This window comes from Poeciliopsis prolifica, unplaced genomic scaffold (assembly GCF_027474105.1).
Source record: "Poeciliopsis prolifica strain line A6 unplaced genomic scaffold, Auburn_PproV2 SCAFFOLD002, whole genome shotgun sequence".
Lineage (NCBI taxonomy): Eukaryota > Metazoa > Chordata > Actinopteri > Cyprinodontiformes > Poeciliidae > Poeciliopsis > Poeciliopsis prolifica.
The window spans coordinates 12,940,210-12,964,222 of NW_026562377.1; the positions used below are offsets into that span (position 1 = coordinate 12,940,210).

General features: G+C 37.7%; 1 protein-coding gene across 40 annotated transcripts in view; it reads left to right on the top strand.

Moving 5' to 3' along the window:
• Nucleotides 1-24,013, top strand: part of adgrl2a (adhesion G protein-coupled receptor L2a) — a 101,888-nt gene that overhangs the window by 72,871 nt on the left and 5,004 nt on the right. For 6 of the 40 annotated variants that reach the window (XM_055047056.1, XM_055047079.1, XM_055047089.1 and 3 more), the window contains 13 exons: nucleotides 400-605; nucleotides 1,258-1,431; nucleotides 4,336-4,548; nucleotides 6,010-6,230; nucleotides 6,814-6,880; nucleotides 12,655-12,746; nucleotides 14,917-14,961; nucleotides 15,268-15,294; nucleotides 16,076-16,244; nucleotides 16,446-16,595; nucleotides 20,596-20,692; nucleotides 22,267-22,395; nucleotides 23,847-23,864. In XM_055047056.1, the coding sequence (XP_054903031.1) occupies nucleotides 400-605; nucleotides 1,258-1,431; nucleotides 4,336-4,548; nucleotides 6,010-6,230; nucleotides 6,814-6,880; nucleotides 12,655-12,746; nucleotides 14,917-14,961; nucleotides 15,268-15,294; nucleotides 16,076-16,244; nucleotides 16,446-16,595; nucleotides 20,596-20,692; nucleotides 22,267-22,395; nucleotides 23,847-23,864 (1,608 nt within the window). Of the gene's footprint in view, nucleotides 1-399; nucleotides 606-1,257; nucleotides 1,432-4,335; nucleotides 4,549-6,009; nucleotides 6,231-6,813; nucleotides 6,881-12,654; nucleotides 12,747-14,916; nucleotides 14,962-15,267; nucleotides 15,295-16,075; nucleotides 16,245-16,445; nucleotides 16,596-20,595; nucleotides 20,693-22,266; nucleotides 22,396-23,846; nucleotides 23,899-24,013 lie in introns of all 40 variants that reach the window. The other 34 variants (XM_055047134.1, XM_055047167.1, XM_055047279.1 and 31 more) reach the window with 13 other exon arrangements.

A 24,013-nucleotide genomic window follows, 5' to 3' on the forward strand; every position in this document is an offset into this window, starting at 1 on the left:
TGTATCAGCAAAACAACTACTCTAAATCATATAGCCAGAGCATAGTGAAGTCCCGACTTAAATTCAGTTGATAGTCTACAGCGGGACTTAAAAATTGGTATTAAGATACTATTCACCAAATCTGTCCTTTTTGCAAAGACGAATAGGTGAAACGTTCAAAGGGATGTGAATACATTTGTAAAACGACAGGTGTTTACCTGTCGTTTTATCCTTGTGATTTGATTGTTTTGTTTGAAACTTTACATTTATTTTCACTAATATTAACCTAAGTGTTTAAATTTGTTTGGAATTGTTGCGTCTCCTTATTTTACCACTGCTGTTTTATGTATAAATCATTCATTGAATTTTTGTGGCTTTTCTTTTCAATTTATTTATTTTTTTTTTTATTTCACTCTGCAGGAGTTGCCAAGCTAGTTTTTGTGCTGTACAAAAACTTGAGCCAGTTCCTCGGCACAGAAAATGCCACCATCAAGATGGCAAACGAGGCCTACGGTCGCAACGTGACGGTGGCTGTCAATTCTGACATCATCGCTGCTTCGATCAACAAGGAGTCCAGCCGGGTGTTTATTAATGACCCTGTCATTTTCACCTTGCAGCACATTGACGTGAGTCTCTTTGTAGAAATGAATGAAGGGTCAAATAAAAAAACACCAGAGGGGGACAGCACGCAGACAGAGATCTGCAATTTGAATTGTAAATGTCTGACTAGGTCAGTCTGCAGTTTATTTAAGTCACTGAACATCAAATTAAAGGAGTCTTTAGAACCTAAGTGAATTCTTAATGAAAACTAATTCTTTAATCAACATTGGGATATAAATGATACCATTTTCTTTTATAGAGGGGGAAATTAACTCCTAGATTAGCCCTACAATCTAGGATGAAATTACTGGAGCACCAATTATCTTTTGTCTTTTAAAGTTGTCACTAGAGTTCCCAGAGGGCCATGCGTGACTCTATTCTTTATCAGAGAAATTGTGCAATTCTAAAGACATGCCGTCAAACAATTATGCCTCGCTGTTATTAAGGCCTCATATACTCAACCATGCTTGGGTAGATTTGGCAAGCATGTGCCAAATGAGACACAACATATGAATTGCTTCATAAGAGCTGAGAGGAGAAAGAAAAAATCCTCATCCATATCAGTGGAGAAAAATGCTTTGTATGAGCAGGGGGTAAATGGCCTCCGTGTTCTACATGTGCTTCAATTTGAGGAAGTCAATTATTTGGACACTTAACCATATCTCTTGTTATCTGCAGATGGAGCACTACTTCAACTCCAATTGCTCCTTCTGGAATTACTCCGAGAGGAGTATGATGGGCTACTGGTCCACCCAAGGCTGCAAACTTCTGGACTCCAATAAAACGCACACCACCTGCGCTTGCAGCCATCTCACCAACTTTGCCATTCTTATGGCACATCGAGAAATTTCAGTATGTTTTATTTATTTGTCTAACTTAGTGGTTTCCAAGTGTTGTATGTTATGTACCACCTCTATTAAATCTAGGTTATTTATATACCACAAGTAAGATTGAAAATACAGTATCAAGAGCTCTTTTTAACTTTTCATAAAAACAATATTTCCTTAGCTCCTTGTAGACAAAAATATTTATTCATTGCGTGAGGCTTGCTGGCTTTTCCTGCGTAGAAGCTGACAGGGTGAGAACATTTCTGAACTTAAAAGTACCTTGAACATTATTACATACAACATAAACTCCCATCCCAAACGATAGGAGTTTATGCTCCCATCAAAAATGTTAGTTCAACAGCAAATAGTTGAACTAATTCAGCATTTTTGATGTGACTTCTTGTTTTTTAAGGAAACAAAACAAGACTTTGCTCCAGTAAATTGGTGATAAGCAATCAGATTCTTGACTTTAAGAGATAACTCTTGAAACACCCTCCCTCTAAATAAAAACAGTAGCTGATATTGTCGTACAAAGCAAAGACAATGACAGTCTTGACTTCTAACAGCTTATTTCCATTTCACAGACACATAAAAAAATCTTTGTCATATTTCTTTTGCTTGATCTTTGTTCAATAGAAACATCTTGTGTGCAGCTGTAATAGCCATGAGCTATATTGGTTGGTTCTCTGTCACCACTGATGCTTAGTGTTCTGTACAAATTGTGACTATTGTCTGTCCTAAAAGTTACTTGAATCCAGTAAATGATCTAATAATTTGCATAAATGTCCCTCTGCATGTAATTGGACTGGACACTGTATGGAGGAATAAAAGTGCTTGAGAGTTACAATAACTGGTTACAAAAACATCTAAAATGTGTTTAGAAAAGAATTGCTTGAGGGATCTGAAAATTTCTAAAGTGTAGTGAGTTATTGTTAAGTTGCCAAAAGTAGTTTCACTAGGGCTTCTCCGTTAATTCTCCGTTTGGTTTCATTTGTGGGAATGGTAAACCAGATGGACTTACAGTTTATCCCTGAGATTTTGTGGTATTAATTGCAATAAATACAAAAATAACAATTAAAAGCATTGTAACATTATCTGTGTTTTTGGCAGTACATCTGTGTTCGTCAGACAGATGTATTGTCTTCCTGTGACACAAACATAAATACTGTTCTTAAACAATGATTATCAAATGAGCTACTTCACTGCACCAGTTATATTGTGAGGTGCAATTGTACTTCTAGACAGAACATAATTACTTCCTGTCACAGAAATCTATTTATTTTTATTAAAGATGTGATATTATGTATTTTCCAGGCAAATAGTGCCATCTCATAGCACATAGTCAAGTAATTACATTGTATCTATATCTCTTTAAGAAGCTCTGGCTCTTTCAGGGACTTTACATCAATTTTTACATAATACTACTCTCCCCGCCTGCACCTTCTGCTCTCCATTTAAGGCTCTCGCTGAAAAAAAAAAGGTTGAAAAATAACAGTCAGGATCTTAACAATACAGTCAGTTTTTGCGTTTTTTAAATATCTCATTAAATTCTCATTCATCACAATAAATCACAGTTCTTGTCTTGCTTTCTGATGACAAGAACTGATATAATATTTTCTTCTTCCCATTGATCAGGATCATGATGTAACTAAGTGGGTCATTTTACAAGATTTATAAAAATGTTTTGGTCGTTGGTGTAGCTTGGCCATTGCCTGCTTACACAATTCAGCTCGATTCTCCCGTCAGTTCTCCATTTTTCCAGTTGAATTTCAACCCAACTAGTCAGCCAACAGAAAAACGAGGCATAAAAGATGACATAGATTTTCTGAGTTGTTTTAGAATTGTAGTCTGGCTATATAGGGTGGAGCGAAGCCATTCAGTCTTTGTCGGCCACGTTTCCAATTTAGAGCAATTAAAGTCGGAGGAATCTATGACATTTTATTGCTGGTAAAGATGTTGGGGCCTTACTCCCCAAAGGGTTGTTTCCAGTGCACACAATTTTCGGTAAACTCTGAGCTGGTGCTTTACATGTGACATAGCCAAATGTTAGCGATTGGCTAAAATGTAATACTTCAGCAGAGTCCACACCTCCAGCAAGCAATCATTTCTCAATAGTCTATTCTTTCTCAATAGTCTATTCTTTCCTTCGTACAGATTCTGTGTACGAAGGAAAGAATAGAACAAGGGTCTGGTTTTACCAGGTTATGCTTCATCTTTTCTTTCTTAGTACTGTTAATGGGAATCCAATTTCCACTTCAGAATACCACCACAATTTGAGCTTTTTCTAACTTATTTAGATTTCATTTGATTACCTGCAGTTTTAAAAAAAATATTTGTAGATAACTCTTTGTTTCATCACACATTTCCAGTGATTTCAGTCTGTAGAAGCTTTTAAGTTGTGAGAAAAGACACTACATGAGATTCCTGGAAAAGGAAAAATGTTTGCATTATTTACTTTGAAAAGGCAAAACAAATTAAAATAGAATGAAGGAAGCCTAAATTAAAGCAAGAGAAAAGGATTTTTTATTTTATTTATTTTGTTTTTTTATGAAGATTTTTATCTAAATTCATTGCCCACTCAGTGATATCCTGGGACCTTATTGTAAGTTTGCTTTGTAGGGGGATGGAAGCTTTTATATGTGTTTTCTAATAGTCTCTCTGGCACTTACATCCACTTAATGTTGAGTCACTCTTATGTTCTGGGTAAAGAAGCTGTTTTTTTTTTGTGTGTGTTTTTTTTTGTAACTAATCTATTATTGAATCTAGAAAACAGTTCAGGACTTTCTGCAAAATTCTTTATAATTTAACACAGCATAGGCTGCTTCCCCAGTTCTGGACAACAAGGGGCCTTAGTTTCTCTTTCTCGACAAACATAAACAGTACTTATTAAAAACATATGAAAATATAAAATGTTTTGTTTCATTCCCAGGGCAGTGTTCGAGATCACCATGAGCTGCTGCTTACTGTCATCACTCGGGTCGGCATAGTGGTGTCCCTGGTCTGCCTGACTATCTGCATCTTCACCTTCTGCTTTTTCCGGGGCCTGCAGAGCGATCGCAACACCATCCACAAGAATCTGTGCATTAATCTCTTCATTGCAGAGTTAATATTCCTAATTGGTATCGATATGACAGAACCCAGGGTAAGTATGGAATGACCCTATTGATTTGGTTTTAACTTATTACTTCTCATTGAATCTCCTCTTGTTCCTCAAGACAAAGGACATTTATTTCAACAGGATTTTTAGCATTTGCTATATCAAACCTAATCCACTTGTCTCTGACATGACAGGTCTTTTTTTTTGCCCTCTTTCACTTAAAGCCCTTGTGCCTGCCATGCCTAAGCCATAATACATTTCCTTTTTCATCACACATTTCCTTCAATCTCCACAAATACAAAAACATTTTCAGCATACAGCAGGGAATCAAAAGCTTTCAGAGCTGAGCAGTATGTGAAAATCTTCTAAGTCTAACCTCACAATATGCATGACATTTTAATTTCTGCTGTGCATGTGGTGTATGAATATTCATTAGGGTTTTTCATCAGTCTGACTGATTTACGTTTTGCTGAGTGAGAGTAGCAGAAATGGTAAATGTCATGTTTTCCTTGGGTGCTAAAATATAGTCCTTTTTGATGTACAGTTCTGAATAAAGAGCTTCTGACAGTTCTACTAGCTGCTCTTATGAAGGTTTTACTTAGAGAGAGATTTTTTTTTTCATTTGTTTGTTTTGTCACATTTAATTGTTTCAGAATTTCAAAAGCAATATTGAAAACAAAGAACAAAAATAAATTATAATAATTTAAATAAGAATTTAGTTTAAGAGTAAAATGCTATCCAAACCAAGCTGTCACTTGGAAAATATTTCTTAATTATTTGAGATTAGCCACATTTTTTGGAAGGTCATAGTTCAACATAGTGGCCCATATTACAGAACAAATATGGTGGTGGTAGTGAGATGTTCTGACTGCATTGCTTAAAGGTCTATTTAAATCCTGGGACACTTGCAATTGATAGAAGTGATAGAGCTGTACATTTTTCTGTCTACATATTTAAACAATTTAAAGGAGAATGTCCTGGCATCAATGTGTGCCCTAAAGCAAAACTGGGCTGCACTGCAAGACAGTGATCTGAAGCACACTTGCAAATTCTGATAACTGTAAAAAAATTCAAATAAATAAATAATAAAGGGTATGCTGTCGCATTGTCAAAGTTCAATTGTAAATCTTACTAACATGCTGTGAAATGACTTTAAGCAGAAATTACAGCAAATTTTGCCAACATGAGTGGGCCAAAATCCCTCCACAGAGATGTAAAAAACATATTGCCAGAAATTCAGTTGATGACAATTGTTTGTGCCATAGGGGGCACAACCAGTTATTTCTAATTCTAATATTGTTTGGCTATTACTTTTTCACACAGGCAAAAAATAAATCTGTAATAAAAGACATTATCATTTAAGAACTGTGGTTATTGTTGTTTAATGGTCTAAAACATCTAAGTGTGATATACAAGAACAACAAGAAATCCTTAAGAGAGAAAAGACCACTGTATTGTTTGTGTCTGATATTAATTTATTTTATGAATCTGTAATTATGCTCTCAGATTGGATGTGCCATCATTGCTGGAATCCTCCATTTCTTCTTCCTGGCTTCCTTCTCCTGGATGTGTCTGGAGGGAGTACAGCTATACCTCATGCTCGTTGAGGTATTTGAGAGCGAATACTCTCGAAAAAAGTACTACTATGTGTCGGGGTACCTCTTTCCGGCAATCGTGGTCGGCGTCTCAGCAGCCATCGACTACGGCAGCTACGGGACCCACAAAGCGTAAGTGCATCTGTCTGACACACATTCTGTGAAAAGCCAAGCTGACATACTGGATGCTACGCTGCGTAGAGTCTACCTGCTGTGTCTGTGTGAGGCAGATTTTGAAAAGAAATCAACTCATCATCTCTTGCCAGCACCTTATGCGTTGCCCCTGGAGACTACACCGAAACATTCAAGCTTCTTTTTTGCCAGGGATGGGCAGCTGTTCAATTTTTCATGTCATTTGAAAGTGGCTGACAGACCCAACACTGTGGTTTCACCAGAGGATGCAGCTACATTAATGCCTCTCTGCTCAAAGACCCTCCTGTGACCTCTTGTTTGTAAATGCTCTCTTAAAGAGAAGAGCATTTTCGCAGAAGCATTTTACGTAGATTAATGACCATATCACAGCTAAGACTCGTTGCTGCTAAAGACTACTTGGGGTCTTTTCTTTGTTTTGTGTAAATGTAATCATGTTCAATGCACAAAGAGCTCTTAAAAGTTCCTAATAAAAAGTCTACATGATAAATATTCTCAGCATTATATTTTGTTGAAAAAACATATGTGCTGTGTGTTTGTTTAATTGCTTGTTTCTTTCTCACAGGTGTTGGCTGAGTGTAGACAATCATTTCATATGGAGCTTTATAGGACCAGTCACCTTTATCATCATGGTAAGCTGTTTTATTTTACGTACACTTTCGGAGTGCTAAAGCGAGTGAGAGCAAGTGAGATGAAAGAGATGCACGGAGATAAAGGAAGCGGGCCGGTCAAAGTGAGATGAAAAGTCAGCAGGATTTGTTTTTCTTCACCTTGTTTCCTCAGAGATGACAAGTTAATTCTGCAACAAAGACGCATTTTTGAAGGATCCAAAACCCTTTGTGGCTCTTAGTCCCTGACAGGAATCAGGACTTCATAAAGTACTTCAATCAAAATGTGCACACATTTTAGAGCTGCGTCATCTCGGAGCTATCAATTTATCCTTTACAGTGGTTTATGAAAGTATATATATTCTCGTGACTGTTAATATATTCATCACAATACATGAATAAAACATCAAAAAATGTTTCTTTCAACTATGTGGAAAACCATTTCCTATTATACCCTTAAAATAAAATCCAACAGAGAATCTTCAGATATGTTTGATTTGAGACAGTAAAACATGTTTAACAAACATACAGTGATGGATAAGGGCTATACTGGCAGTTGCCCAGGGCAGCATCTCAAAGGAGTGGGGCACTAAAAAACTAGAAAATAAATCATCTTATCTGTCAGTTGCCTTCTGAACAAGTTTGCTATCACTTGTACACATGTGTAAAGGAGTAAGTTTACACCAGTTGCTGTTAAGTACTAAAACATTCAGATAATTGCTTGCATTTTAGTTGGTTGGACAGCAGCAGGAGGAGCTTGACAACTGCGTGCATATTTATAATTTAAACTTACAATTTCAGCCATAGCGAATAATCATGATTAATAAGAGAGCCAGAGTATAATTAATCAGACTACATACATACATACATATATACACACACACACACACACACACACACACACACACACACACACACACACACACACACATACATATATATATATATATATATATATGTGTGTGTGTGTGTGTGAGTGTGTGTATTATGTGTGGGTGTGAAATGTTCTGTTTCTGTTTTTCTTCTCTGCACAGGAAGGGCCAAAAGTCCTTTATTGGTTTGTTTGCTTTTTGTAAATACCGGATGGTACTGTAAGTGAGGGGAGGAAAGGAAAAAAAAAAAAAAAAGCAAAAGCACTTCTCTGTTTGGTCAAGGACCGTCAAGGGTGAAGGACATATAGCATTTCCTATTGACATATGTCCCATAAAAGGCATGCAATTATTTACTGGTCATGACATTATTATCTCCTGCTCCATCAGAGGGGCTCAGAAGAATGAGACCTCAGGGAGTCTGACTTTCTTGCATAAGTGAAAAAAGAAAATAGCTATTCCTCACATATGCTGTACATTCGCCGCTTGAAGCATTGCTTTGCCCTTGTGCGAACCAAGGGAGAAGGAATTTCTGCAAGCTCGCCTCGTGTTCGGGCAGGGTGGTATTTGTTCAGTGCCGTCTTCATCATATATCCCAATGGTTGGTACAATATCTACAGACGCAGTGACCTGTGCTGAACATAGAGCTGACACTGAAAATATACTAGAGAGATGGGGCAGCTGTGTCAAATTCCAGTGAGTGTCTGCGCACTGTTGGATCTGTGCTCGGAGCTTTAAAAGCAAAGCTACAGTACAGCTCTTTGTGTGCAGTGTCGGAATGAATAAAAGACGATTCTACTAACTGAACTGCATTTTATGGTTGCTGTAAAATTGCTTCTCAATGTGAGATGAGGTGGTGTGCTGAAGACCCAATGAAGAGCTGCGCTGGATTAAAATCTCTTTCAGCAAATGATGAAATGCCTCTTTTTTTCTTTTCACATCTATATTTTTCTTTCTCTCTGCACCCGCTTTGAATGTGTGAGCTTATAATTGAAGAAAAGCTAACATTGTATTAAAGCAAACACACAATTCTTCCTGCCTCAGCAAATGCTCCGTCAGCCACACAGGAATATGTTTCCTCTCCTTAAATTGGGCCCTCATTGTTTTCAAATTGGCTGTTTCTCTCATAATAATTTGCATGAAAAATATGTCTGCGGTGGAAATGATGATCAGGATCCCAGTGGTGATGACCGGAGAGATGGAATCATGACCCTGTGAGGAGCTAATGTATTGCTGCAAAGCCTACGTGTGACAGGGATGAGGTTGTGTTGCACTGGCTCGGGCTTAGCGTGCTGCTCTATGCAACAATTGTCTGAAAAAGACAAAGCACTGTGGAAAGGGGGATCTCGGGGGAGAGCGCAGGAGCAAGGTTTGTCTGCATCATCCGTGACCCTGGTTTCTCTACAAATTGGCTTTGTCCTTGTCAATGAGAGAGAGGGAAAAGCAAAGGAGAAAACAGTGCACTTTCTGCTTATGTGAGGAGCCAAAATGCAGCCAAAACCATGTTTAAGCAAGTAATGAGGAGGATTTATGTTTTTTCTTGAGATTCACCAACCAGAAATTTTCAGCCAATTTACTGTCTTTGGTTTCCATAAAGCTTTGACCTGCCAAGGCAATCTGATTCCAAATTCTCTTTAAAAACTGTAGAGCAAGGAGATATAAGAACAGGGTTCAGAATATTTTTGTCAAGCCTTCTTGCTGTGAGTGGTCATAATTTATGTATTTATTTATTCATTTATTTATTTATTTTTCAAAGCGGAATTAATGTGATGAGAAGTTTGTAAGAGATTATTCAATGTAAAATAAAAGGGTTTTGCTAATATTTTAAAGCAAAGATAAAATTAAACTTAAATTTCATCCTGTCTTCAACCTCTTATTTTTGCACTTAGTGATATTGATCACAGATCAATATCACATATATTGATTTGTGATATTGATCACAGATCAATATCACTAAATATCAATCAATCAAGCGATCAATATCTCCTGAAACATCTGTCCAGTTTCAGGGTGTTTTGGCAGCTGATAGCCCAGTAGACTCAGTTCAATTGGTGCCTAAAATTGCAACATTCGTTAGATTTTCAGCAGGTGTGGTTTGCTTTCACCCTGCAGTGTCAAACTGTCCAAAAACCTTTCTAAGCCACAATAAAAACGGAGTGGCGTCACATTTTAGCAGTTGTAGGATTTCTCTTTCGTCTTTGGCAGAAGAACACAAGCAGCTTCTCCCGCTGTTGCTAAAGTCCTGCATTTGTATTGGTTGGATCCATGTCACCACTCCATGTATTTAGCCAGAATTCCCTGACTTATTCATCACTTCCTACTTTTGGAGCGGTATCAGGTCTGCTGGCATCGAACAACAATGTTCAGGGGACAACTGACGGATAAGACGTAATCCGTCAGTTTATGTATGCATTTGAGCCACGCTAGAATTCACTTAAATCAAATCGAGATCCAGGTTTTAGGCAGCCCAGAGTTTACTTCCTAAAACAAATCAGACTATTGCGGCAAACAATCCAGAGTTTGATTAAAGCAGATCAAACAGGGCTGTTGTGAGTGCACCTATAATGTGCATTGCCAAAAGATTTCAGAACTTTACTTTAACTATAAGTCTAGTTTGTTTAATGCCGAGCAACAGTTGAATTCCCAATTCAGCATAATTTTTGAAAGACTTGCTCTTTCTTGAAACTTGTTAATGGGAGTATTCAAGTCATAGAAAATATTGTATTGTTGACTATCTGCTTGCATTTCTGCTCTTCCTTTGGCTTCACTTAGTAACGGCATCCACTTTGAAGTGTTTTTTTTTTTTTTTTCAGTATGATCTGGTAGCACATATGAACGGCTCATTCACAGATCAGAAAAATATCAAACTTTTGATTTCTGGACTGGACAGTTCTTTCCTGGATCTCCAGTTTATTTGTTTGTTTGTTTGTTTGTTTGGTTGGTTGTTTTTTTTGTTTGCTTGTTTGTTTCCCTTGAAACAGCTCTGAAACTGTCTGAAAACAGAAGCATGAAGCAGGCAGTTAGATCAGTGTTTTTAAGCAGAGGTCACCCCTCTCTTGGCACAGAAGGTATTAGCTCCATGAAAGGGGGAACATGGAAGTAATGAGTGCTGGGGGGAGCCATTTGCATGCTTGAGATAACTTCAACGCAAGGCCTTTTGGATCATGACACGTCGCGAGCAGTTCTTGTCATCTGGACAGCTCCATCTGCACCTTTAATATTTTATCCCCTGCAGTTCATTTGGAGTTCAGGGTGTACACACACAGTCCACTTCAGGAGAAAAAAAAAAAGCTCTCTCCCCCACTCCCAGTGAGGCGAGGTGCTTCTGCATGGCTTGCAGTGATGATTCAGAAAGGGAGTGAAGGATGGAGGCAAGGCGGCTTCGCTCTAGCAAGAGGGATCCCCCCGGGAAAGGCTGCGAATGCATGTCGGTGGGGGTGGGAACATGTGCCATGCTGCTGGGTTACTTTAAAGTACTGTGTCCCTCTCCTCTGTCTCATTGGATCCATGTCACCACTCCATGTGTGAAAGGGTTTTTCAAAAGTCCTCCCCCACCTGTTCCTCCCCACCCCCGCTGTCTTACTCATGCAGACGGCTGGCAGAAATAATGGCTGAGAGCTGCGAAACAAAAACATAGCTTCAGTTCCGTCTATGATATAAAAGTCAGATCTTGATTTTCCCTCTACCTCTTTCTCTTGTTCTCTTTTCTTTTTCATCCCTTTCTTGCCATCCTTTTCTTTGAGAGTCTGGCTTTTATTGTGTGCGGCTCTGTGAGTTGATTGCATGTGGAGGGGGTGATGTATTGATCACAGGCAGCCTTTTGATAGCAGTGTGCACCAGCACACTCAGAAATTTCTGCTCCAGAGCGAATGGCTGTGGTCCGAGTCCAGCTCACAAAGGTCCCTCGCATTGGCAATTCATCCACATTTTTCTTTCTGGCATTCTAAAAATAACATGTTGATGCTGAAACGCACCATTTGCGAGGCTCCCCTGGATAAAAGCTTTTGTCGCCACAAATGTATTTATTTTGTGTGTTTTGCTTTCTTTTTAATAGCTGTATTTGTTTGAACCATCGACATGCGCTTAGGCACACCTCTTGTGTTTTTTTTTTTTCTTCCTTAGACATTTCTTGACATTATTTATACATGACTGGCTTGCAGTGCGAACACAGTTTGGTACATCTGCTGTGAGTGCTTGTACATGCTGTGTCGAGGACTTGTCTGCCTCAGAATAAATGATTTTGAAGTAAATTATTTGGAGGAGCCCCTTGCTGGACTATCCATCCTTTGTGTCTCTAAATCACACTATTGATTTTTTTAAGGTACCAAATAAATGTGCTCAGAAACGCGGCTCATAGTATTCTTGTCTGAGCCTGATATGTGCTCCCTCCTCCCACAAGATTTAATGCGTTAAAACAGGCAAGCTCCCTTTCTCTTTACCTCTTTCTTTTTCTTTCTTTTCATCTGAACACACAAGAGAATTGAACAAAATATACCATGTTCCCCCAAGCCTTTTGTTGCTAGTTATACCTCATAATATTTCACTATGTGCATAAAATGATATGTGGTTGTTTTGTACAACAAGAGCCTCTCTTATTTCTCCTGCTACTTCTCATTCCCTTCTGACATTGCAAGACTGCTGCCGTGTGACTGTTGCTGTTTTTTTGTTTTTTTTCCACATTGATGGATTTTAATGTATTTTCATGCTCTCATTGATATAGAATGACACTAAATTTGGCGCCAGTCGGCCCGTCTGAGACTAGCAGGAGTGATAGATGTTTATTGGATTAGTCTGTGGACATTGCAGAGAGTTGAAGGCTCTTTGCTTTTAATACTTATGGACAAATTAACAGTTTTTTTTTCCTCTGTCTGCCTTATCTCGAGGCATAAATCTTCATGAATTAACACTGCCATTATTCTGTTTTGACAGCTCAATCTCATCTTCCTGGTAATCACGATGTACAAAATGGTGAAGCACTCTACCACCCTGAAACCAGACTCGAGTCGACTGGAGAACATAAAGTAAGTGAAAATGCCATATATGCTGAGGAACACAGTGTTTCTTTTTTGTATGAATGATGTTAATGTGGTTCGCTAGGATGTGGTCTGATTTATTTTTTCTTACTCTTGCTCTATGTTTTCTAAACTTTTAAAGAAAGCTTGGAATTTCTGAAATGAGGTCCCTTGAAAAGATTGTATGCATTATTATTAAGTGTTTTAACAAGACATCAAGCTGACAAGATATGTGGTTCCTGCTTCTAAAACAACATGGTTTTAGCTTCTTTTTTTTAAACTTTGTTTCCACAAAACATTGACCCACCAATTTCACACTTTGGATTCTCCTTTAGAGGTCTGGCAATCCCATAACGATCTGAGTTATAAGGGTAACATGGGATTGCAGAACAAGTGTGACATAGTGATATATGATACAAAGCAACCAAAGCAACAGCAGCTAAGCCTGCAGGTGCAAAGACACCAGATGATCCTCTAGAGTCTTTCTCATCTGAGAAATACTCTGATCAACAGAACCTGGTGTAGATAATGAAATGCATTTGAATAGCCTCCACAAGGACCACAACACAGAGCTTAGCCAAACACGAGGGGAATAACCCACACCTATTTAATCTGTATTGTTCAATTTTGTTGCGATGTAGGCCACAGTCAACTGGTTCAGTAATCCCACCTGCATGAAAGCACACATGGTCCTGGATCACACTGGGTCGGCTTAAGTTATGTGGATGACAAAATCATTTGTGAAGTAAGATTTGTGTGTTATGTGGTAACTGCAGAAAAATGATCTGAAAGGGCTTATATCTGCATCAGAACATGTACATCTTGATGTCACAGGAGTCTGGCTATGGATACAACATCAAGCTTACAGAACATGCCTTTATATCCACAGCATTTATTTTCTTCACCATTTTCATAGCATTTATTTTCTTCACCATTTTCTGGTGCCAGTTGGGTAAGAATTTACAAGTCTCACTTTACTTTGCCAATAAATATTGTGCCAAACAAAAATTGTGAAATAGCATCTACTTAAATATTTCTGGTTGTTGTCTTTTACTTGTGAGACACTTGGTCTGAGCGCAAAAATTTAACCTTTTTTGTCCTTGTTTTTCTCTGAGGAACAAAATGTGTGGCATACAATCATTAGTCGTGTGTAAATAATAGCTCAATGGAAACAAAGGGTGATAAAACATGGTAAAAGTTTGCTTTTGTATTGGCCATTTGCAAGCTCGGCATTAGCTCCAATTTATCGGGCCAACTCATATGAGTTTATACTAAACGGAGACACCAAGAGTGCAGTCCACTGCCAGTAAGATATTAGCTGCTTATAACCTTTTTCCTTAGTTAAAAAGAAAAAAAAGAAGTCCTGAGCTCAATGTCCCAGCATCTCCTGGAAGGGTTGGATACAGCAGAAACCCTGGAGCATCACAAATGTTTTTTCTTTTCTAATAGATCCAAGCTAAAACTCTCATCGAGAGAGAAAATAAAAAGAAAAACTCAGACACCACCACCGTTACCTAACCATTTATGTTTCAATCAAGACATATCACCACAATGATTTGCTCTTGGAAGGAAAAGCTCTTTTTAATACCTTTGTCAATAAAGAAATATTGAATTGTTTGTGCTGCAGAATTGTGAATGGATTTTATTTGAGGTTATAAGGTCTTGTTGGTTGCTGTAAAAACACCAGTTTACACAATCATATTATTACAGTAAGTGCTCAAGTAGCAACAACCACTGTTTGTTAGGGTTCTCTATCTTTCTATAGTCAGTGGTTGTTTTTTCTGTTTATTTTTTTTAGCATAGCAGCTCAGTGGTAAAACCGCAATCAGGCAGAACAGTCATTAAAGGCCGATTTAGACATCTCAGTTTATTTGTGATAGACTACTCCCTTATCAAGCAAACCACAGCAGACCATATTTTCTGAAGCCTGCTTGCTTAAAAACAGGCGCAGATTTTCTCGCTGAATGTTGAAATTATTTAATTTAAACTTGCTTATGTTGTTTATGCTAATTGCTGTTTTCCTTGTGGTCATTTTCTTTGTTTTCTTTGTGTCAGAGTTTTCTCTACGAGTCACTGTGTCTATTGCATGTTGCATGCAAACTCAAAGTTAACGCAGGCCCTGTACTTTCTTTTCTCCTCTCATCTTCTACCTCTGTCTCCGCTCTGCAACCCACACCAGTAATTATCGCGTTTGTGACGGCTACTATAATACAGATTTGCCTGGGTAAGCTTTTACCGCGCACCTCAAATAATGTTATTCACACACCACCACCCACCCATCAGCAGCATGGATGCAAATTCAGACAGCAGACGATGTGTTCTGACCAATTGCTTTGCTTAAAGATGGAATATTTGGTAATTTAATCAAAACATGCAAATCTTGGCTCTTGTTAGACCCTAATTTGATTGCCTCCCCTGATTTCCCTTGGATCAAAAAGTTGAAAATATCACACTCAAGTGCCAACTAACCCGCGCTGTTCTGTGCTCTGATCTAATTGTGTTTCTCTCTTCCCGCTATCATGCTCTCTAGCTATGAAGATAATAAACACTTTATCAAGTAAGAACATGTTGCCCAGAAATCTCCTCTTCAGCTTACAGTTTATTCTCTTCCTTATTCCGTCTTTCCTTTTCTGTCTCTCTCTCTCTCTTGCTCTTTTTCTTTTACTTTGTTTTGCCAGCTCATCTTCTCCCAAACTGCAGCTTTAAAGTCTCTCATCCATCCGTCCTTGTGACTGGTCACTTTCACCGTTTTCATCAATCCGGTGTTGTGGTTGTTGTTGTTGTGTGTTTGACCACTGAACTGTGACAACTTCTGCTGTCTGAAGGCTTCACTGGACCTTTACAACCAAACAAGAAAAAGAATCCCTCGACTCCTCCACATCTGCCTCTTTCCTCCAGTTCTAAAAAATACACAAGTCAGATTAATATTTTGTGTGTCTCAGCAGCATTTTGCTTCTTTTAAAGTTATTTTCAAATGTTCTTTGCTCTACTTTGAATTTGCTGTTTGGTATCGTCTAAAGCATTAAAATAATATATTTACAGAAAAACAGATCAAAGTTTTTCTTCCATCTTCTCTGTCTGACGGCAGAAACTGCTGATGAGCTCAGGCTGAAATTTTGCAAAGAAGAAAAAAGTGGAAATAAAATTGTCAGGCATGAGACTGGATTGCATATGTGTTTTTGCCATCTTGTGTTTTCCTGTCGCTTGGTTTACAGCCATCTTTCAAGAGTTTCCTCCAAGATCAAAATGAGAAAATAAAAATTGCCAGTCATTACTCATTTACTGAACATCCCTCGTGTTAATTCTCCTGTTTTTGTTTTGCTTTTTTTTTTTTTTAGGTCTTGGGTCATGGGAGCGTTCGCCCTGCTGTGCCTGCTGGGTCTCACGTGGTCTTTTGGCCTCTTCTTCATCAGTGAGGCCTCCATTGTCATGGCATATCTGTTCACAATATTCAACACCTTCCAAGGAATGTTTATCTTCATTTTCCACTGCCTTCTTCAGAAAAAAGTGAGCCCTTTTGTTGTACTGCACTCTAATTTCAGAGATTTGTCCTTCCAGTTGAAAGGCATCTGAATTTTAGCATTCCAGCATTTCTGAAACAGCACCACATGCTGATATAAAGACCAAACACTGTTCGCCGTGATAGCGCAGGCTAAGTCATATTTAAAGTCAACAGTCTGTGTAAACACCTGCTTCTTGCTTATGCAGGTCCGCAAAGAGTACAGTAAGTGCTTCCGCCACACATACTGCTGCAGAGGGCTGCCAACCGAGAGCTCACACGGCTCCACAAAGACTTCTACGACACGGACGAGTGCGCGCTACTCTTCTGGTACACAGGTAGACCAGCAGCTTTACACAGTAAGACTCCAAACGTGCCATGCAATGTTTTCTATGCAGAGCTGCTTATGATGCATGATTTTAACACTAATATTAAAATTTGCTTAGGAAATTTGACCATTTTTTTCTCTCAAAATTGCTCCGTTTTTGTACATTACATAATCCAGATTGATGTAAAAAAAAATGGATTCAGTTTATTTCAGAACCTAAGGCTCAATTTTGATAAAATGTATCATGTTTTTAGATGCTACTTATTTCAGGTACAAGTAGTAAAAAATAAAATAAATCAATTGATTGTCCTAATTCTGTTGACATTTTGTACTTAGAGGGATTGATAATGTAATGGTAATATATTGTGAAGAATTGGACTGGGTTAACTATCAGGCAAAGCAGATCATGTTATCTCTGAGTGGTGCTGTCGTTGATTACCTGCTACATGAAATATTTCTCTTTAAATAAGCAGAACAGTTGAGATCAAGTGCTCTACAAGTCTTCATGAAATGTTCATCAGCGAAAACAAAAAAGAGATTAGGTTTGGACACTGAATTGATTCTCACAATAAAAAAGGACTAAATATTGAGACACAACATATTTGCCTGACAATAATCTAATGGACTATTTTTATTAAACACATTAGCATTGCCTTTTGTAAATTAAAGTGGACATCATGCTTTTAAATCCTTCCATTTCACATTGAAATTATTCAGTTGTGGAATATAAATGGAATTACAATGTTTTGATCTGAATTCCTCATTATTTTAGCTGTAAATGCCCTGCTTTCATCCCTGTTGTCAGGTATGTCTAAGCAACACATTTTTCTGGAGTCGCTTTAAAAGCAAATGAGGCACTTTAAACCCCACCCTATCCAGGTTGCAGAATGTTACACTCAGCTCAACATAGTTAACGAGTTAGCTAAAGATGAAGCCTAGAATGTCATTGACTGCTTTGGATTAAGTTTTCCCTAAGACAAAAAGGGCAAAAGAAAGTCAAAGTGTTTATATAATAATACTATTAAAAAAATCAAGTGCAATAATGTCCTCAAGCATACAGTGTTGCGATAAACACAAGGTACGGCTACTTCTAAAAAAACAATAGCCTGGACATCATGTCACCACAAAGCAAATTCATGTCTAAAATAAAGTTATCATAATAGGGTTATTTGCAGCTTGGCGCTTTGCTATGCCCATCATTCCAGAGACAAGTGGAGCTGACCCCTCAACCAAAGAGTTTTTTTTAGCAAATCATTCTTCATAATTATAGAAGTTGCTGAACCACTTCTCACAAAGAGGACTTTCTCCTCTGATGTTGGTACATTTCCAAGAAAATATATATTTTGTTGTTTTAGCTTTTTCGGCATACTTGAACTCAGACTGCAAAATCCCTGCGAGAAATAAAAATGGTGGATTTGTAATTTGATTTTGCTTAGCAGTTCCACAGCAAATACTTCAAACTAACAGTTTGAAAAAAGTAAGTAGGAATAGAAAAAGTTAAACGGATTGAAAATATGACCCAAACACAACATAGAGATAAATATCAAAGTAATTATTCCTTACTAAAATCAAATTTTTTCTTAAATGTAATTAAGGGTTAAAATGTTTGGGAAAAGTTAGTTTGGGTTAAGTTACAGACCAATTGAGATGTTTAAAGTTCAGAGATCAAACACCTCCTTGTTGGCCCGATCCAGGATACAAACTTTAAGACAAAGCAGACCAGTCAGACAGGTACGCAGCAAGATAGTGGTCATGATAAATGAGGTTCAGTTTCTTCCTGGAGATGATAGAGCTTTACAAAGGTGCAAGCATTAGTGGTGCTCTCCAACAATCAAGTCTTTATGGTCGAGTGGCCACATAGAAGCCATTACTCACTAAAAGACACCCTCCTGGTATTGTACTAAAAAGCCCTTGAACAACCGTAAGACCGAAACAAACTTCTATAACCTGATAGTACAAAATTGTGAGACAGAACCAGCCTTACCTTATTGATATTGTGGGGATGCCTTCAAGTGATTGAGTTTGGACAGAGATGGATGACCAAAAATACAGAAAAAAAATCTATCATAAAATTGTGTTTCTCTACTTCCAGATTTATTTAATAATTTAATAAACAAATTCTTCCTGGGTAAATGTGAGCTGTTTACCACAAAAGTACTTCAGGGCCCCATTTGTCTGCAAAGCTACTGAGTAGTCGGTGAAAATGATTATTTCAGTTTTTTTATTTTTCTTTTGATGAAAAGGAATAAACTGAATCTATTTTGTGCTGAGGTTGAAACCTAACGTCTGAAATACCTCTAGAGGCGAAAAGTTTCTATCTATCTCAACCATTCTTAGAAGAAAGCACATTTGAGCTTCAGGAAATGTTACATTATTCCACATTTACCAATCAGGGTCTGCTTTGCTGCATGGGAACCTTTGTTTTTGTCATAACCCTTTAGCACTTGCTTTTATCTTTATTTTTCACTGATGTCATGTGCATGGGAAACAGTGTTGCACTCTTTAAAAAAGCATCGTCGGTGCACTTTTACTGCAGGACGACCTGATGAGGCAAAAAACGGGTTTGCACAGTGCCTTTATTGTAATAGACCAATAGCTTTCAGTAGATAAGATCCCCAGAGGTGGTGTGGTTGCAGAAAGACAATGATGTCACTTCAAAACTTCAACCAAGAAGAACTAGAGTTAAAGTTGTTCAAAAGGTGACTTAGATGAAAAAAAAATCATAGAAGTTGAGATGCGCTAAGACCAGTAACAGGTTCTTTTACATATTTTTCAGTATCAGTGAGGTATTTCAAATTATGTCAGGAAAATCTCTGTGACTAATTAATCTATATTAATTGTTTTTTATTACATGTTGCTTGTTTTTAGAGGTTCAGAAAATAATCAATTCTTCAAAAAATCCTGGTTCCTAGGCCTGAGAATTCTGAATCGCTTCAAAGTCCTCAAAAATTGATTTTAGTCCTCTTAATTTTAAAAACAATTTTATGTGCAAACTTATTTTTGTTTAAATATAAACAGATGGGATTTCATGCAATATGGAACCTCTCAACTTGTTTTCAAAACTCTCACTGGTTTAACAACTTACTTTTACATCATAGCGCTCAAGATTCATTTTACACTACGCACTGCTGTTGAACATGCTCAGATTCAGGCTCAAAATGAATGGTAAGAGCCTTTTTGATAGTGAACCTCTACATGTGAAGCAGCTGACCTTCCACTGCTAGAACTGCTCAGTGTCAGTCAAAGTAAAACCTGCTTAAAACCTTTTTTATATCCTCTGGCTTTTAATTGTGATTTAGAAAATTGTATTTCCATATATTATCATTTGTTTTTCTTAATATTAATATTGTTGGTAATTTTTATTGTATTTTGAATAATTTTGTAGGACTATAATTCCAAAAGTGCTTGGTAAAGCACTTTTCTTTTAACTTTATATATTAAGAAGTTTTAACCAGTTAATTAATATATCTTCAGAAATGTTTGTTATTCTTTCAGGCCTACAACAAAATGAGAGAAAAAAAGGCTTAATTGTTTGTTCCTTCTCAGTTTTTAACCTCTATCTTTTTCTTTTTTTTTTTCTGTTTTGGAATTCCTTAGACTTAAGGATTTTATTTCCAGTGCTACCACACAAAGCTTTAAACAAAAGACTCTTAAGGCAGTTCAAAATAAAAACACTTTAATCATCTTGTCTTCTTGTTGAATCGATAGTTAAACCTCGTTTTTGAAAACAGCTCAGTTCCTCGTATAAACTGAGAAAAATACTGTTGCTATGTGATCTTATAATTCATGACGAGAAACTGGAAAGAGCTACAATCAGTATCAGCAGGTCAAAGCTTTACAAGTCAGTGACAAAATGTTGAGCAGTCCATGAAAAAGAAAAAAAAGCAACACTGGTGCTGCCCTCACCTTACTGTGTAGGCAGGTGAGTGATCCAAGATGTAATATATATTTTAAAACATGAAGGAAAGTTGTTCTGAAACTTGCGTGGGCTGGATTAAAGTCCTAATGACTGTCCCTTGTTGACCTGACAGAGTCGTATCAGGAGAATGTGGAATGACACCGTAAGAAAGCAATCTGAGTCCTCCTTTATCTCAGGTGACATCAACAGCACCTCCACCCTTAACCAAGGTCAGTTCACACCTCATCACTTTCCACACCTATGCACGAATTCCATCTGCCAGCTAATATTATCACCTTGAAGTTCCAGCAATCGCAACACAACACAAGGTCCAGGCAGTAAATGCCGTCGTCTTGAAATGACAGTGCAGCATGGTTAATAAAAACGCAAGGCCTTAAAAATGAAGTTTCCTTTTTCTGTCAGCTCAGAGCTGGAAAAACAAAAATCTTCCTCAATTGCGGCAGTCTCTCTCGTACCTCTGGCCTCAGTCTCAAATTGAGACTTGTGTGTTTTCTTGATTTAAGTGCGGGCTGTTAAAGATCATGCCCAGGGGACACATAGGCAAAACTAAAATGGTTGTAAAAAGTTTTATTTTCAGAATATCTAAACATGAAGCAAAAGGCTATTTGTTGCCCAGCACAGAAGGTGACCTCTGTTACTTTATAAAGAGATTTATGGGTTGTGGGAGGAAAAACTGTCATTTATTATTTAGCTTGAGCACAAATATGATGATGAGAAGATGATGTTCAACTCTGGCTGACCCAGAGTGCTTAGTGTGATGTTAGGCTTTCTGCTGCCTCTCAAATGGCTTTCTAAGCATGCAAGGGAAAAGAAGGTTTACACTAAGGTAGCTTAACTTTCCCTCCGCTGACTTCTGTCATTGCTGCTCTTTGCCTTCCCCTTTTTTCCTTTTTGATGTCACTTCCCAAAAGACAGAATCTTACATTGAACACTCTCCAGGTCATTTTGACTTGGTGATACATCAGTAACAATCTAGAGGTACGGCTCTCTTTTTTTTTTTTCTGCCCCTCTGCGCTACCATTTCCTGGAGATGTTAATGCAAAGGTTGGATATTGATCACTCCGGGGCGTAGTAGCAACCCTAGAGAATTAGTGCACTGAAGGAGGGCTTTATCTCCTAGAAGCACTTCCATGTCATTAAAAACATCCCTGGAGACATCTCAACATGACAGATGGCATTTAACATAGGTGATAAATGGCAGTGGAAATAGCTCAGATCCTTAAAACACACTGCAAGCTCGGGAGAAAACTTAGGCTTTGGAAGATAATGGCTAAATTTTTAGCCCTGGTTGTTTTTTCTTATAAATAAAAACCTAACACAGTCGTCCTGTCTGTCATAAAGTAGAAATTATATTTGGAGGGACTTGAAACAGCGAAACCTTTGCATATTTACAGAAAATCTAAGGTGCTGAAAAATGAAGCTTGCACAACTTAATAACTAAAAGTGAGTTATGAAACACACTTGTGACAGAATGTAATAATGAGCATAGTTGGTTGAAAATTAGTTTGTAAATAAATGGGTTAGGAAGGATTTGTAACACACTTAACAAATGAATGGAGGGCCAAGGGATAATGGGGGAGGGGTTTACCAGCAGAAGATGCGTACATGAAGTTTTCCTTTCCTTGTTGCCTTGAATAGAAACTTTTAATTTATAGCCCTACTTTCATATTTAGGCTCACCCTTAAAGACAAAGTCAGATTCTTTGCCTTTTTTTTTCTGTTCTCCATGACACTTTCAGACAACTGCCAAACTTACCTGCTCCTCCTCTGTCTTGCCACTCCAGGAATGACTGGGAATTACCTACTAACAAACCCTCTCCTGCGACCACAAGGCACTAACAACCCTTATAACACCTTACTGGCTGAGACAGTCGTGTGTAACACCCCCACAGCTCCAGTGTTTAACTCACCAGGTGTGCTTACTTAATTCTTTCACCTGCATTCTGCCTTTTTTTATGTATTTTATTCTTTTTTTTCTCTCCCCCTTCCTCACTGATGTCTTCAGACAAGTGTTCAGAAGGCCAAATGAAACAGGATGTTCAGCAGTATCGCCTTTCCGTCTAAATCATTGTCTCCGCAAGGCTTGATAATGTGCTCATCAAACGTGTGTGTGCAAAAAAAAAAAAACCAAAAAACAAATAGAACTAATACACTCACATTTTGTCATGCATGACATAGATCTTTGCGGTTCACCTATATCCAGCCTGTGTGTTCTCATATTTCCCTTAACGGGACATAATGATTAAGATGGGAAAGAGATACTGCGCATTCTGCCTTGAGATAATGTAAACAGTGGTGTAGACCTGAAGCTGTAGCACAAACTGCACGATCATTAAGATTTATTTCCATGAACATATGAGGCAATTTGTTTCATGCTGTGCTACTTCTTAAACATGGTAAACTCCAAGAATTTACAGTGCTTTCCACATTTATTGTCAGCCCTGGTAAAGATGTGTAAAAACCCTTAAAACCAATTATTTATGGCAGTGCCACAATTTCACATGAATGAAAAAATGCTTGATATGTGACAAAACAAACTTGGGTTCTCGTCCAGGGTTTTTTGTTACAATTTTAGTTTTTTATTATTTTTGTATTAAGTATTCCCTGACATTTTACAGATTGTGGGGTTATTTTTCCAGTTCATATGTGAGGTTAAAAAAAAAAAAGGTTTCCCGGTGCCCATTCCTTGACTAATTTAGATTAACACACATCTGCTTGCCGACATGGTGTGCTCTCTTGTCCTTCCCATATTGAAGAACTAAGATGTGAGGGTTTCTATATCGCTTCATACACTTTTAATTAAGATCAAAATATTTCTTGATTGGTGGGTTATTTTATCTTTCATATTTTTGAAAATTAAATCTCTCTGGGACTCATTGATTGCTTATTAAGAGCTCCTCTCAGCACTCTGTACGATGATGATCAGTGTGATGTATGCATTTGAAAAATTCTTCATTTTCATTTTATAGTAGTTGGTAGGGGTGCCAGTAGATATAACATGGCAAAATTTGCTGAAAGAGATACATATTTTTAATGAGATTTTGTTTTCCTTTTTTAAGTTTGAGATCTTACAACCCAGATTTAAAGACAGCTGCATTTAAATACACCATCATATCTTTAACAGGGCTGCCAATAAATGACTTTTTTTTTTTGTACGCATTGTATTATCAATGCCTAAATACAGTATTAGGAACTAGAGTATGCCTGTGCAAATAGTAATGATTACTATATTTCTGTTGTATATGGCATCAGAACATATATAACAGTGATAAGGCTGTGATGTTTTTGTATGTGCTGTTCCTTTTTGAAACTGAAGTGGAATCTTTTGTTATGTTTTGTGCTTTTCCCCTGTGCTTCCCTTTAGTGACCTACAGAGAGACAAGTATGGGAGTAAAACTTAACTTTGCCTATCAAATGTAAATTTTTTTCAGCATGCTTATTTAAAACAACCCCAAACCCTCGGCACAATCACTGGTTTACTTTAGGCCATTAACACACACTCAAGTGGAGAGCAAGTGGTTCACAAAAACA